Source organism: Leptinotarsa decemlineata, unplaced genomic scaffold, assembly GCF_025532065.1.
Source record: "Leptinotarsa decemlineata unplaced genomic scaffold, Ldec_3_MD MMD2_tig00026328_RagTag_RagTag, whole genome shotgun sequence".
In the NCBI taxonomy this organism is placed as follows: Eukaryota; Metazoa; Arthropoda; class Insecta; order Coleoptera; family Chrysomelidae; genus Leptinotarsa; species Leptinotarsa decemlineata.
Window position 1 is genome coordinate 34140124 of NW_027412688.1, and position 15099 is coordinate 34155222.

The 15099-nt window shown below is 35.9% G+C and overlaps 1 protein-coding gene across 2 annotated transcripts; it reads left to right on the forward strand.

The window, feature by feature from the left end:
* Nucleotides 1-2266: 2266 nt before the first annotated feature.
* LOC111506707 (RIB43A-like with coiled-coils protein 2) lies at nucleotides 2267-15041 on the forward strand. Of its 2 annotated transcripts, none has more exons than XM_023161881.2 (7): nucleotides 2267-2500; nucleotides 4206-4346; nucleotides 7543-7706; nucleotides 11838-12078; nucleotides 14066-14293; nucleotides 14672-14778; nucleotides 14880-15041. In XM_023161881.2, the coding sequence occupies exons 1-7, from the start codon at nucleotides 2378-2380 to the stop codon at nucleotides 15019-15021; spliced, it is 1146 nt and encodes a 381-aa protein (XP_023017649.1). In that variant the 5' UTR covers nucleotides 2267-2377; the 3' UTR covers nucleotides 15022-15041. The 2 variants fall into 2 exon arrangements, with proteins under 2 accessions (XP_023017649.1, XP_074038232.1); XM_074182131.1 differs by lacking the exon at nucleotides 2267-2500 and adding an exon at nucleotides 3866-3937.
* The last annotated feature ends 58 nt before the right edge of the window (nucleotides 15042-15099 follow it).

Below are 15099 nucleotides of genomic sequence, written 5' to 3' on the forward strand. Positions count from 1 at the left end.
AAAATATATTACTGGCACCTTCAAGACACCCACATACACTGGAAAAACAGCAGATGAAATGAAACGACTACTGAATAAACAAAATATTAACATAGCATATGAGACTGGTAACTCTTTGGGTAGACATATAAAGAACAACAAGTCACAGATAGAAAAAGATAACAGAGCAGGTGTCTACAAACTACAAGTGGATCATGCACAAACGTGTATGTAGGAACGACTTGAAAAAATTCACAACTAGAGTATTTGAACATAAGAGAAGTTTTGAAGTTAAGAGGACCAACTCCACCTATGCGTGCCACGTTTTCGAAGCGATCACAATTTCAACACTATGTACAACATACTCTATATTCTAGTGTGCCTTCCTTAACAGTTTATTAGCATACTGCAATAGGTTTGAAATTTCCTCCAATAATCAGCACGGATTCCTAAATAAAAAATCAACGATAGCAGCAGTTGACTGACAGTGTATTATGAGAAACTGGTGAACTTGATAGATACGGGTGAGTGCCCTGCTGAGATCTTTTGTGATCTCAGCAGGGCATTTGCCTGTGTAGATCATAGTACTTTACTAGATAAACTTCAGAGATATAGAATAAGGGGCATTCCCCACCATTGGCTGCACAGCTTCCTCGATTCGAGTAGCCAGTACGTTTCTATCGACAATATTGTGTCAACAAAACGAGCAGTCACAATCGGTGTTCCTCAAGGCTTTTGGGACCTATTCTTTTTATAATACACCTCAATGATCTGGATGACTGACCATATGTACGCAGATGATACGTCAGATAAATCAAACAAACTTCTGTCAGATAAATGCAATGAGACTTTCACATATGTAAAAGATTGGTTCAGTGCAAACCCCCTTCAGGTGAAGGGGGTTTGCACTGAACCAATCTATGTAGGAATTGTTCAACTAGTCAGGTTTTTGGGTCTTGAAGTGGATATGTGTCTGACATGGATTAATCACTGTCGACTACTACAATCCAAATTAAAATTCTCCACATATCGATTCAGAAATCTCAAACTCGTCCTCAACGAGGAACAACTCCTTAAATTATATTATGCTCAAATTGATTCCAGACTATGATAGGGGGTGCGCTTCTGGGGCATATCCACCTCATCATTAGCTATAGATGGAGTTTCGAAACGCTCATCCTGTAGAGATCACTTCAAGAATTTAAAAATCCTTACGCTTCCATCACTGTTAATTTTTGAATTCTGCATATACGTAAAAAATTGTAGTAACTTCACACCGAACAATTCCAAATACCAATATAAAACACGCCAACAAGACCATTTTTATATTCATTTCAGTTGTACAAAAAATCATTATAATTTCACTAGAGCAATTCTTCACCCGACGAAATAAAAAAGTGTTTAACTCTATTGTTTTAAAATCAAATTGAAGTTCTTTCTAGTGACAAAGTGTTTCTATTCTGTGAAGAAATACTCACAAACTTAACATGTTATCTGCTCATTCCTGACTTTATTTTTCTGGTTTAACTGTTTAGTCTTAAGTTATTTGTGTGTTCAATTTCATTTTATTTCACTCACCTGTTTTGACGGATACAATACAAGTTATAATTGTCAAATGGAAAATAAAATATTATTATTATTATTTTCACCGTATTATGCGCTGGTCAGGCCCTATCCCCCGAAGCCCCGATAGATTCGAGAGGGCGCGCCAGCATTATCAACCAACGACCACTCCCCATGATGTGGGAAGTGGTCGCGCAGTGAGCCAAGAATGACAGCCTTTTCAAGATTCGAGAGTAGAGAGGTCATCATTTCACCAAGGACTCCAATAATCAGAACAACCATCTTTACAGACTGGTCTGAATAGAGTCTGCGGAGTTCGACGAGAAAATCTCGATATTTATCCGGTTTTTCTTCTCTGAAAACTCCACGACAAATATCGTCTTGCTCTGGTGGTTGAGAAGGACTTCATCAAGCTTATCAACTTGTTGTTGAACATTATCGGCTTATTGTTGAATATTTTTTTCATAACACTAATAAGTTTATTCATATTCAGAAGTTTACCTGTTGTTCAAGAACTGAAAAAATAACTGGTTTACAATTTCCACCTGGTATCGCTTTCACTATTAACTATTACAAAATATTACAAGAGACAGATGTTTGAAAGAATGTTTGAATGTGTATTACTACGGAATGTTTCCCTCATGCTTGACGTTTCGATTACAAAACATAGATGTCGCCCGCTCCGCTCCATGGTCCTGCTTGTATAAATTCGGTTGCTAAGGTTTTTTCATAACGTGCCCTATCGACAAAACATCGTGACACGTTTTTTCACCCCACTGATTTGTCATCCAATCTGACGTTTTCTTACCGCAAGTGCGAATAATTTTTGAAAAAAATGTTGAATTTCCAACTAATGACGGAAAGAGATCGAAGGGAAGCCGCAGCCATCGAAAAACGCAGAGCACTAGAAGAGGAAAGGAAAAAGAGGATTTTCAATCCTCGTGCACGACTCATTGGGGTGAGTGTAGTTTTAGGGAAATATTTTTATGTCCGTGAATAATAGAAATAATAGTGAGTGGCAGTAGCTCTCTCCACACAAAAAAACATTTTCACCAACCGGACGAATTGAAAATCAAAAAATTGACTAATCACCAAGACGAAATTAGGTAAAACATTAAGTTAATAATGTTTTAATCAAACCTGCGTGATTTGTCAGTTAATCAGGGGTCCAACATCAAAACTGGGTCAACTTTTGGAGATACCACTACTCGAAAGTTAAAAAAAATTACCCTTTCAGGATCAAAAAATACAAGGTTCAAACTTGTAAAATGGCACTATTAATTAATTAAACTATAATTTTCGTATTTCTTCAATTTATCAATCAAAATCAGCCGAAACCCAAACAAAATTGGTATGACTGAATAGGTATTTTCAATACCTTTCAAACGAGCTGTCACTTGCCATAGGGTCCCATTTAAAATTTTTGGTCACAGTGGCCTTGTGACGTCATTTATGACTATTGCGTCATCTGTTATGACCAGTTAAGAAGCCTACATCCGTTTATTTCCACCCTCCAAATTTCATTATTAGAAGTATACCCGTTCAAAAGATACGAGGGGGGGAGGGGACTTTTGACTAGCACTGTATATTATTACAAACACAATTGTTTATGGAAGTTACATTTTCACAAAGAGTTCTTTCATTGGTTCTGTTGGCAGAAAATAAACAAGAACAAATGCGATGTGATGAAATTTATATGGTCAAGAAATGAGAAAAAACATCACTTTTTTGCTAGTGTTCATAGTTCGTGTAGTGTTTTTGAAAAAAGGCTGAAAAGATTTGCGTACCTTCTAGAGAGAAAGCTAGTTTTTTTCAAGTACTTTTTCCAGTCTTTGGCTAAAAAAACTTTAGTGCAGCGATGACATCATGCAGATCATGATTCGAGAAAAGAACTACTTTGGGACAAAATAATTCTTCAGTCTCGTGATTCTTGGACTCAACAGTCGACAAGAGTTGAGATAGGTTGATGTTCGGCTGTCCGTATGAAGGGTAAACTCGTTGGCCAGGAGGTAAATTCTCCAACGTAATATACACCAGAGTGCAGCTAATACTTCTTCTTTCGTTCGAACTGTATCGTCTATCCCTTTCTATCAACAGTCGACTCGCCCAGGCCACCACATGTTTTTCACCTTCTTTGATTTGATAGAGCGGCAAACCTCGGTGGAAAAGCTCGGTCATAATTACAAAGGCCTAGGAACCTTTGTAGCTCTTTCAAGTTGGTAGGACGTCGATAATCCTGGATCTGGACAAATACCTTTCGGAGAAACTACATAGCCGAGAAAATGCATTTTCGTTTTACATAAAATGTATATCTGTGCAAAATATTGACATTCGATGAGTGTGATGATTTGACTCTTCTGTGAAAGCATTTCAAATGAAATTTCCATTACTCGAAGTGAGTTCCTAAAATAGTTGTTCTTTTTTTAAGTTTCCAATTGGCCGTATTTTCAACAGTAGACCAAAGTGCCAAGTATTAACTTCTGAATCATGATCAATTAACCAAACGAAGTATATTCGATCAAATGTTTCTCAAGAACTATATTGACTCTAATAATTCGCTTCAAAATTTAATTTTTTATATCCATTATATTTTCATTAACTCACAGCTTAAGCTTATGTTCTTGGCTACTATTCAAATAATTTGTTATTCATTCATCTGTTAGGTAGATGCTGAAAATCTGAAAAATCAAATAGAAGAGAAGCGACGTGAAGAACTTGAACAGCAGAAAATCAATAGACTGTTTGAAGAGCAACTCACCAAATCTGATGCAATAGCTGTTGCTCTAGAACAGAAAGAGAGAGAGGTGAGTTGATGTGAACCTTCATTTTTCAACTACTTCACTCCAGCAAATTATAAACGACAATATTCAGAATATAGTGCGAACATAAATGGTCCCTCTTCTTTTAACTTTCGAACTGGACATGTTATCAAGTTCGGATATAATTTATGTGAAAAGGTATCATTTTTGGTACTTCTCGATGAAAAGGGCAAAAGTATTGCATCATTTATTGTCTAGAGGGTGCTACTACCAACTATTTTCAGAAAATAAACACTATTACATTTTTGGAAATCACTTTTGTTTGAAGGTGGTTGACGATGTTTCGTGGTGTATTTCATCAGTTCGGACTTCCATTGTCTAATATAATATAAATTGATTTGATAACCCTGGAAAAAAAACAAAAAGATTAACCAAAAATAACAATTCAACTAAACATAAACTGAAATTATAGAGAAATGACATACAAAAACAACCAAACAAATAAAAATTTAAATATTGATAAAAGCTGAAAAAATTGAAAAATTACAAATATCATTAACAAAAAATGAAATAATTAAAATTAAAATATTTCAAACCAAGTTATGTCACAACGTTTCGATTGTTAGTATCCACAATCGTCTTCAGGTGATAATAATATGTTAATACAATTTTTAATTTTTCCAGCTTTTATTAATATTTCAATTTTTATTTGATTGGTTGTTGTTGTATCTTATTTTATTGTAATTTCAGTTTTTGTTCAATAAAATTATTTTCGGTTAATCTTTTTGATTTTTTTTTCAGGGTTATCAAATCAATTTATATATTTTTTTTCATTTCAAGATTTATCTATTTATAGGCAATAATTTTTTCAGTTTTTACAGTTTATATATACAGTTTTGTTACCCTCAGTGTGAGGATGGATGCACCTAATTAACTAAAGTACTTGTGTTGCGCTTTCCATCTTCCACTCAGGGTATTCAATTATATGCCATTAACTGCCTTACATCTATATCTATATACACACATTTCGATTAATTAATTTACAGAATTGATGAACATTAGGAATGATGACATGAATGATGATATTGTATTAGACAATGAAAGTTTGGAAATCACTGCTGTTCCTGGGTGATTAGCAGTTTCATCTTCATTTTGAAATATGTCAAATAAACTGCATGATTTCGACAAAAAAGCATTCGAAACACTTTCTATTCATGGGCTCTGACTGTGTTTATGTATTGTATACTCTACAAATCACGATTCCGATATAAAAATTCTGAGGGCGTCATATTTTTTCTTAAGGACAAAATGCAAGCACTACAGAAAAATACTCTAAATGTGAGGCCTGTGCGAAAGTAGCGATTTATGTTGGACTTAAATCGCTGAAGATCAAATTGATTTGGGAAAACGTTCTCAGAAAGTCCATTCCACATAAACGCAGTTCTTCAAGATTGAAGAGTTCTTAAACAGTGCAGTTCGAGGTGTATTGAGGTGAACCTCAAAACGATGAGTAGCCACAGTCCGTCACGTATTTCTGATACGTATCGATCTTGGTGAAATCAAATGTGCTAAGTCAATTGAACACCTTCCGTGAAAGTAACTATAGAAGAGAGAAAAATCTTCGATGTTCCAGAGTATGAAGGTTGCAAGTGATGTTCGTGTTTCCAATCAGGCGAATGACTCTTTTCTGGATGGAATTCAACAGCTTCAAGGTATGCTTAGAGGCAGAGATCCATACATGTGAACAATATTCCAAAAAAGGTCAGATCTGAGCTACATAAAGCATTGAAAGTTGCTGGAGTTTGTATAGTTTTCTGGTTCGAAACAGTGTTTCAAGCTTCTAAGAAGCAGCCTTTGCCATTCCAGCGACATGATTATGCTAAGTCCATTCCAACCCCCAGAAGCAGAAACGGATCTGTCTGTACTGACATAATTTTTTTCGTTTCGGAGATATTTATCTTTTTGTGAAAACCAATACTTGGATTATCGTGGCATTGAAGTGAACCTCAATTCGAAATTACTCCTAAATCCCCATTAAAATATGTAACCTCCTGCTGCAGGTGAAGATGTGCTTCCACAGCCGATGTCCTGGAATCCAAATGGAATGACTAGACAAGTATGCTGTCGTCCACAAAGCCGCATATTGGATTCTTGGTGTTTCCAATGAGTCGTTTAAATACAATAAAATGAGGGTTGGAGACAATATGGCTCCCTGGGTGATGGTAAAATTATTGGAGAGATATCCATCGACGGCCACTTGCAGGGAACGTTGAGGTGTTCTAGCGGAGCATTCTGTGGGTTCACATTTGCCTATCCACCATCCAGCCACTCATGAACCTTCGTACCACAATGGGAAGGTACGTCGTCTGAAAGATAGCGTCGGTCGAATACTCATTTGGATTTATCAATCATCCAAACGGTAAGCTAGGCAGACGTAATCCCTCAGAAGGACCCACTAAAACACCTGATATGTCGCCTTTAGATGTAAACCGTCACATCTGAAATGTGAGAATAGACAACCCCAATCAAAAAAAGAAAGACAATTGTCATTCGAAACGAGTAAGAGGAGAGCAAATTTATGAAGATGTGCCCTGGGCTGTAAGTGTCTTTTGTATGCGACTATGAAATATGTTAGCGCGCCCATCATAGATCAGGACGAATATACAATAGGTTCCTGAATGAAAGTTGTTCAGAAGAAGAATTTGGGTACTTCCTACGACTAAGAAACAGAGCGCAGTAATCGATAAAATGGAGATACTCTGTTTCTCCATACTATCTGTTTTTTCCAAAGAGTATTTATGATTGGGAAAGGAATTTTTTAGGTTTCTACTTCTGCATCTTCATGAAGAAAAAATGGGGCAATTTTCCTTTTTAATGAATAGGTGAAAAGAGCCTTGTTTGCAAAGCAATTTTTTCAGTGGTCCAGAGTCCAAAGGCGTGTAATAAATGTATCAATTAAGAGCACCGTACAACATACTCTCAAGTTTTGTTTGATTCGCAGAATTTTCCAATACATCCTCGTATCACCTGTATATCAAATAATAAATTTTATCAGCAATAATTAAAGAACCACAAATTTATTGATTCTCAAACTCGATTATTCTCTTTAATCCCACCATTCGTTCAACTGCGATAATGCCTATTGAGTAGCGTCACCATCACCCATTTCGGAAATGAAGCGACTTCCCGTTCATCTCCGACAATCCCTAAGATAATCCTGCTCGAATTTATGTGATCGCAGGAGAGAATCAAGCTACAGCAGGAGATTAACAATTATCGGAAGAATTACCAGAAACCAGAAGACAGGCGGGAATTCGATCTTAATGATCCGAATTTTATGAAGAAGGCGCTGCCGTGTCGAATCAGAGATGACGATCCGAGATTGGGCCCTTCATCTGCTCAAAAGTAAGTAAAATTCATACTCTTCATAGTACAAGTTGAAGTGAATTTTTAGCAACTACAAAAAATAGACTAAGTGGCACATTCTGCTCAAAGGTAAATAAAATATCACTGTGATCGCTGAGAGTATTCCATGTTTTTATTAAACGCATGCAGCAAAACAATTATTATAGTGGAGAGATTACGAGGGTGCCCTGGAAAGTATCTGACCTAACAAAGATACAAGACACTTTTTCAGATTTTTTTAATTTTTCAACTCGTTTCAACACTACACATTTCTCCCAGCTATACTCCAATGTATGTAACCCTTCCAAATAGTTAGGTTAGGTTAGGTCCAAAGTGAGTGAGTCTATTCGACTCTCCACCGCAACCCCCAAGGGTTTATTGTGGCTCACACCTATTCACATTCCACCAAATTAACCCAGCTTCTTAACGAAGCCAATTAGTTTGTATGGTGAGTGGTCTTTCAGGTCAGTTGGTAAGAGGACGGCTTTGGCGAACTCTAAAAACCAGGTTCGGCCCTCAGCGGGGCAGACACAAAGTATGTGATCTGCTGTTTCATCATTTTCCAAACAGAAACGACACACTCCATCTTGCATATGATGATTCAAATTACAATGACTTGCAATAATACCTCTTAGACATTGTAGTTTATCCTTACTGTAGTCCAACAACTGTTTGGTGTCAAGCGTCAAAGAGTGAATAAACGTCTTGTAGTGAGCCAATCCTGGAAGATTCTGCCAGAAGTCCTTGAATGTTATTGCCATACAGGAGTTCAACCTTTCTTTAGCAAAGCCTAAAGCGATGCCAATGACAGTTCTGGTTCGATGAAATTGCTTGCATGACCCTCCTTTGCAAGGGAGTCAGCAGCCTCATTGCCTTCCAGGCCTGTTTGGCCAGGAATCCAGACCATAGACAATATGTTGAGTCTTCCTATCGAGCTATCGAGGAGAGTCGTTTTTGGCATTCTGCTACCAATTTAGACGTGGCTCGGTAGGAGCCAGGAGCTTTCAATGCCACTTGACTGTCCGAGAATATTTTTATTGACTTATGTATGAGGTTGGATTCCTCCAATCTCTCTGCACACAATTCAATAGCGTAACTTTCCGCTTGAAATACAGTCGCATAGGTTCCTAGACAGATATTTCTGTCCTGGGTTTGCGACTGAAAACACCTGCACCAGAACCAGAAGGTGTTTTTGATCCATCTGTGAACCAACAACTATCTGCTCTTAATATTTCCTTCTCCCCGAGCATCCAGTCCTCTCTACTTGGGAATAGTACTTCATAAGGCAGTTCGTAGTTGACAGTTGGGGGCATAAAGTCAGAGGTCATTTCCAGAATGCTGTGACTTCCAGTATCAACCAACATTCTATTGCACTCTGCATTGAATTGATTTGTGCAATTGGTAATGTGCAAAAGTCCATATGCAGTCCATCAAGCCTCTCTCTCCAGAAAAATGTGGAGAAGAAGTGGATCTAGAGGGATATCCATGGCCGCTGACGATGTGGTACTGATGGCACCACTGTGGTGGTACTGATGGCCAGACAAGCCTGTCTCTGTAAGACGAAGAGCTTCGTCCAAATAGTACTCGGATTTTCATTTTGCAAAATAATTGTACACGATGGTGTTTGTCTCTTCGTTTGATGAAAATATCTGTCCTCCGAGTGCAATTTTTAGATGAGGGAGCCAAAAGAAGTTACTTGGGACCAGATCTAGTGAGTAAGGCGGATGGTCAAACAGTTCAAACCGTAAGTCGTGAATTTTTACCATGGCAACCGCTGAGGTGGAAGACGGTGCGTTATCTTGGTGAAACAGGAGTTTTTTTTTTTCTGCAAATGTGGCCGTTTTTGTGAAAGTTTTTGTTTCGGACTTATAGTGGTATATCCAAATTTCATCTACAATTATTATTGGGCGCCAAAACTAAAATTTATGGTGTTCAAACTGCGCTAACAGAGCGTTGGAAATGTTTATTTGAACACGTTTTTGGTCTAACGTGAGCAAACGCGGTGTAAAAAGCGCGGATAGTTTTCCCATGACCAAATGTTGATTCAATACTCGTATGAGACAAACACGTTTTTTGACATTTTTATAACCTCTGCTATCTCTCTCACTTCAACTCGGCGGTCGGCGGTGGTTGTAGTTTTTGGACCAACTCGAACGTTCATCGTCTCCCAAGCTCTTACGGCCACGTTCAAATTCAGCTGTCCAAAATGTCACTGTGGTGAATGATGGTGTAAAGTCTTCATACACAGAATCCAACTCATCTTTCATTTACATAGGCCTTCCAAAAACAAATATTTAATGACAACTCAATACTCGATTTTGTCCACTCACATCAACTCACTCAAACAACCAAAATGTCTGAAAGTTTGTTGAGTAACTGTCAACAGATGAACAATAAAATTCACAAGCTTTTATTTACGAGTGCTGCCATCTTCATGTTGAGATCGGAAACTTTTTTCAGACCACCATCGTATGTCGGAAATATTTTTTTTTGGAAATGGCTCAAATCGCCAGTGACAATGAGTTACAATATAATCCCAAAATAATAGGCGTTAAATTCCCAGAAATGACTGACGTTTTTGCCTCAATCTGTCCCTTGCAGTGGCGTACGGAAATTGTACTAAACACATGAAGAGAAATGATGATAAAATATATAAAATCACAACTTTGACAACAATGTTTTCGTTTTGATTTTTAATGCAATAATATTTTTTAGGATTCAGTGCCTACTATTATGGAATTGTACTATAGTCAATTTGAACACGTATCAAAGCAGCAATAATATTTCTGGGAATATCTTGACAACGCACAGACTCTTAGGTGGAAACGGAATAACAGTTTTCATTGAAAAAAACGACCTCTTCTCGCTGAAGAAACATATAGTTCTGGAAGTGTTTCATATGTTTTCCAACGATTATTCATGATAACACACAAATTCTTTCAAATTATTATTATTTATTTATTCCCGAAAAACTACAATAGTTTATACAGGGAATTATTCATACAAGAATTATTCATACATAGATAAATGACTTCAAAGGGAACCTGGTGTGTTGACGTGGGTGGTTTGCTCTGCTCATTCAATCGACCGCTGTGCGAACCGGTGGTTATAACCGCAAGGCCGGATGATCGATTTTCACTTCCTATCGTCCAACCGGTGTTAGGAATCACACGTTAAAATATAAAACCTCCTTAGTTCTTAGCTCGCACAAGTTTCAACTTTTGAGAGTTGTCATTTGTAGGGGAGCGATAGCTGGTTAACGGAAAAATAGATTTCAACAGATTTTATTTCAGAATTGGTCCGATTACATAAAAAAATAAACAAATATGATTAGGTAAATTAATAAAACAAATAGTTCTTCGATGATATTTTGAATTTTTCTATGTTGGAAAATGGTTTAACGTTATTTGGTAATTCATTTTATGTAATCATCCCAGATTACTGTAAATGTAAATGTCAATTCTTCGAAAAATTTTATCGTGAAATGTTTTTCATTTTTTATAGCGGACTGCAGAAAGTTGAATACTTTTTATTTATAAATAGAATCGATATCAAGTAATCGCTCTGGTTTATATGGATTTTCAGTTGGTTCTGAAAAAGTAGATTGAAAATGCATTCAGTAGCTTCATTTTCTGAACTTCTCAGTGGTTTCAAAGTTGTATTTGAAGCAGTTTTCCATACCACTAATTGAATACTGTAAGAGTTTCATCTATATATAAACTTAAAAACTTTCGATTTTGTTGTGTCTCAAGACTAATTTGGGAGTTGTTGTATCACAGGACGTTTTATCAATGAACATAAATGACGATTTTTCGAAACTCAAAGTTAACTTGTATATATCAAAGTTTTATCACCAGCAAATTGTACTAATTTTCCAGAAAGCTGTAATTCCGAAATGGAATGTATGTAAATGAGAAAGAATGAAGACCCATGATTATTCTGGAAAAATTCAAAATGGAAAAGAAGTATTTAATTTCACTAAGTCTATGACCAACTCTACTCACAAACTATTTGGTTTTACATGCATTCCTTACAACCATACTCAAATTATCATCATCTCCATTATCCTGTCCAAGCAGGTCAAGAATATTGTAAGTGTTCTTTGTGACGCGTCTCAATGTTTTTTCTCAGGTTTGAAGGTGAAGACCTCTCTAGTGACCAGCGAGCCAAAATTCAACACGAAGAAATAAGAGCTTGGTTAGATCAGCAGATGAGAGAGAAAGAAAAGGCGGAAAAAGATAGAAAAGATGCCGAAGATGCTTACAAAGCTGCACTGATAGCACGCGATCAAAGATCCTTAGAACTAGAAGCGATGGAACGGGAATGTAGAAAAAAGTTACAGGCTGCTTGCTTGAAGTTTAATAAAGCATTGGTGAGTGTTGGAGATGTGGAACAAGAAACTGTGAAGTTTCAAATTCTTCACAATCGTTTTTTATAACATAGTGTGAATAATATTCATTTATTCATTCATGGAACTCTGCTTTCTGATGAGAGTGGAACAGTTTACAGATATTTATTGAAAGAAATACCACAAGAACCAAGATTGTATCTATAAATTTTCATTTTTTTCAACGAAAACTCTTTTAAGAATATTACTGGAGTTTTTTTTCCCAACACCAAATCGTCATTTTTAACACCTCGACACGTGTTTCGATCACCAAGTGATCATCTTCAAAGAGGAAGATTAAAACTCCAGTAATATTCACTACACCAAAGGTTCCAAACAGTGCGTCATATGAAAACTCTGTTATTTAGGATTTCCATGAGAACAACCAGCATGATGAATTCACGAGTCAGACAAAAATGAACTTTGTATAAAACCTGGACATTTTTCTGAGAAAATTTTTAGGTGGAGTGGTGTTCGTGAAGGTTATTATCTGAAATGTACTCAGCTGAATGCATCGATATGAGAACAGAATATCAATTCACAAATTGATTCAAATTCATCACCTGAAACACCAGAATTTTCAACAAAAAGTACAATTATTGATGACAAAATGTTTGAATATATGAGGAATAGGAATTCATTATTGAATTCTATCGTACGTTGACATGAGACCGTAAAGCCAGCACTCACTGTCAAGTCACGTGACCTACTTGACGCTGCTAAACGCATCAACTATACGTCGCGTATTCTTTTCGATGTTAATGAAATTACTGCTGTGTAGAATAATGTTTCGATTCAAATGAAATGTCTCAATATCATATATGAATTGTGGATATTCAATTCGTTCATTATTTCGGTCTCTTGTATCTATACATTGTTTGGATTTTTGGACAACAGTGATTCGTTCAAATTTGAAGGGGAATATTTTTTAAGAGGAGTTCAGTTCTCGGGAAAAAGCAATGTAACTGTAAAACTGGATTACCAGTTTCACAATTACATTGTCAGTTCAGGAGAGTTATGGCAAGTCCACTCTAAGAAAGCAAAATCCGGCCTTTTCAATGTATTTGCTCGCTGCTCTTCCAGACAAAAGACAAGCATATTATTTGGGGTCCCATTTGGGAGAAATTTGCTATTTCGTTTCTATACAGAGTATCCATTGATAAATCTAAAGAAATTAACTTTAAATGTTCAAGCCAGTCTCGGATATACCTACACAGTAGTTTGAATGGACTGACTCCTATCAGAAAACATCTACTTCATCATCATCATCATCTTCACAGAAAATTTCCTGCATATGGAATTAGCAATACAACTGAAAGAGTCGACCTTCAATTCTGGAACGGGCATACTTGCAGCCCGGTTTTGGGCTCCTTAGCCACTCGTCAGTGCAAGATAGTGACCATCATCGACCTAAAATCAATGATATTCCATAATTGAAAATCGAAATTCTTTTAGAGTATTTCATTTCTCGTCTTAAGTTGGAGCGAACAACAAAAGTGTCACTCCATCTAGTGGACGAGGTACCAACCAACTGCATATCCGAAATTTACCCGATTCCACTGACTAATATGAAAGTTATCCATTGACATTTGTGTTACTTGTTCATCAAAGCACCAAAAGTTCGGAAAATGTTCAGTGGGGCACTTTTTCACGGAGTTCTCATATTTATTGATAAAATGTTAATTATTGATTAGTTACTAATGACATATCAAAGCTCTTAAAGCTTCACTTATTGACATTGTTTATTGAAAAAAATGTTTTTCCAGAGATTTTGCCAGTTCTCGCTCTCATCAAACCATTTCCTTGCTTTTCTATAACATCAGAAAGTGACTTCTATTAGAAATCTGTGAGTAATTTCCCCACTAACAGACAAATTCTTTAATATTTGGAACTACTACAAAATATTGTATCAATCTCTTTAAATATGGAAATGATATGTACATAATGAAGTTATATATTCTACTGTTTGCAGGCCGAAGAGAAGCTGTGCCAGAAACAGAAATTGGAACATCAAACACGAAATGATAACCTAGCAGAAATTTGTAACGCCATGACCAGTGACATGCTCACCGAAAATCCAGAGGTAGCTCAAAGCAATTTAGGATTGGGAAGAAAAATTGGTTTTCTTTATAAAGGGATGACCGAAGAACAGAAGAAGCAGATTAGAAGAGAGCAATTGGCTCAAATCGAAGAAATAAAGGTTGTTATTCATATGTATATATATATATATATATATATATATATATATATATATATATATATATATATATATGTATATATATATATATATATATATATATATATATATATATATATATATATATATATATATATATATATATATGTATATATATATATATAGATGAAAAACAGAGATTGCATCTATTGATGCAACCAACTGATCTTCAACCTTTTCCATTTCAATAAATGTTCACAGTTATTTATTGTATCACTCTGGGAATAAAGACCTATTATTCTTATTATTTTTCACTAAATTCTGGGTCATTGCTATTTGTGACCTTGTCTAGTCTGATTTTTTGAATGATTCGATGATGTTCATGAAAAAAATTCTTTTCAGAAAAAAAAAGAGCTGGAAGAAAGAATGAACGAAGAAATGGATGACTATACGAATGGAATCCAAAAAACCATATACCTGATGGATCGTGAATTGGAATCTAAGCAAAGGTTAGTGAAATTGTGCAAAAAAGGATTATTACAATGTATATATACATCAAACGCATATATGATATGATATACTCAGTGTATTTTTGTTTTCTCTGTTTCAGGCAGAGAAACAAGCAACTAGCAGAAGAAAACAAGAGAATGGCGGATGAACAAAACAATCACAAGAAGTTTTTGGACAAAATTGTGTATTCAAATGTTCCCACTGAAGCTTTCTATGACCAATTCAATAGATCAACTAGATAAAATAAAATTCTTATGAAATTCGTACTCTTCTTTATTCGATTCGAAAATGTCCATATGAGTTTAAAATATTCACTCATA

Coding starts and splice junctions, on each gene's coding strand:
- LOC111506707 (XM_023161881.2), top strand. CDS start 2,378: ATGTTGAATTTCCAACTAATGACGGAAAGAGATCGAAGGGAAGCCGCA. Junction 4,347..7,542: donor TAGAACAGAAAGAGAGAGAG/GTGAGTTGATGT, acceptor ATGTGATCGCAG/GAGAGAATCAAGCTACAGCA. Junction 7,707..11,837: donor GGCCCTTCATCTGCTCAAAA/GTAAGTAAAATT, acceptor GTTTTTTCTCAG/GTTTGAAGGTGAAGACCTCT.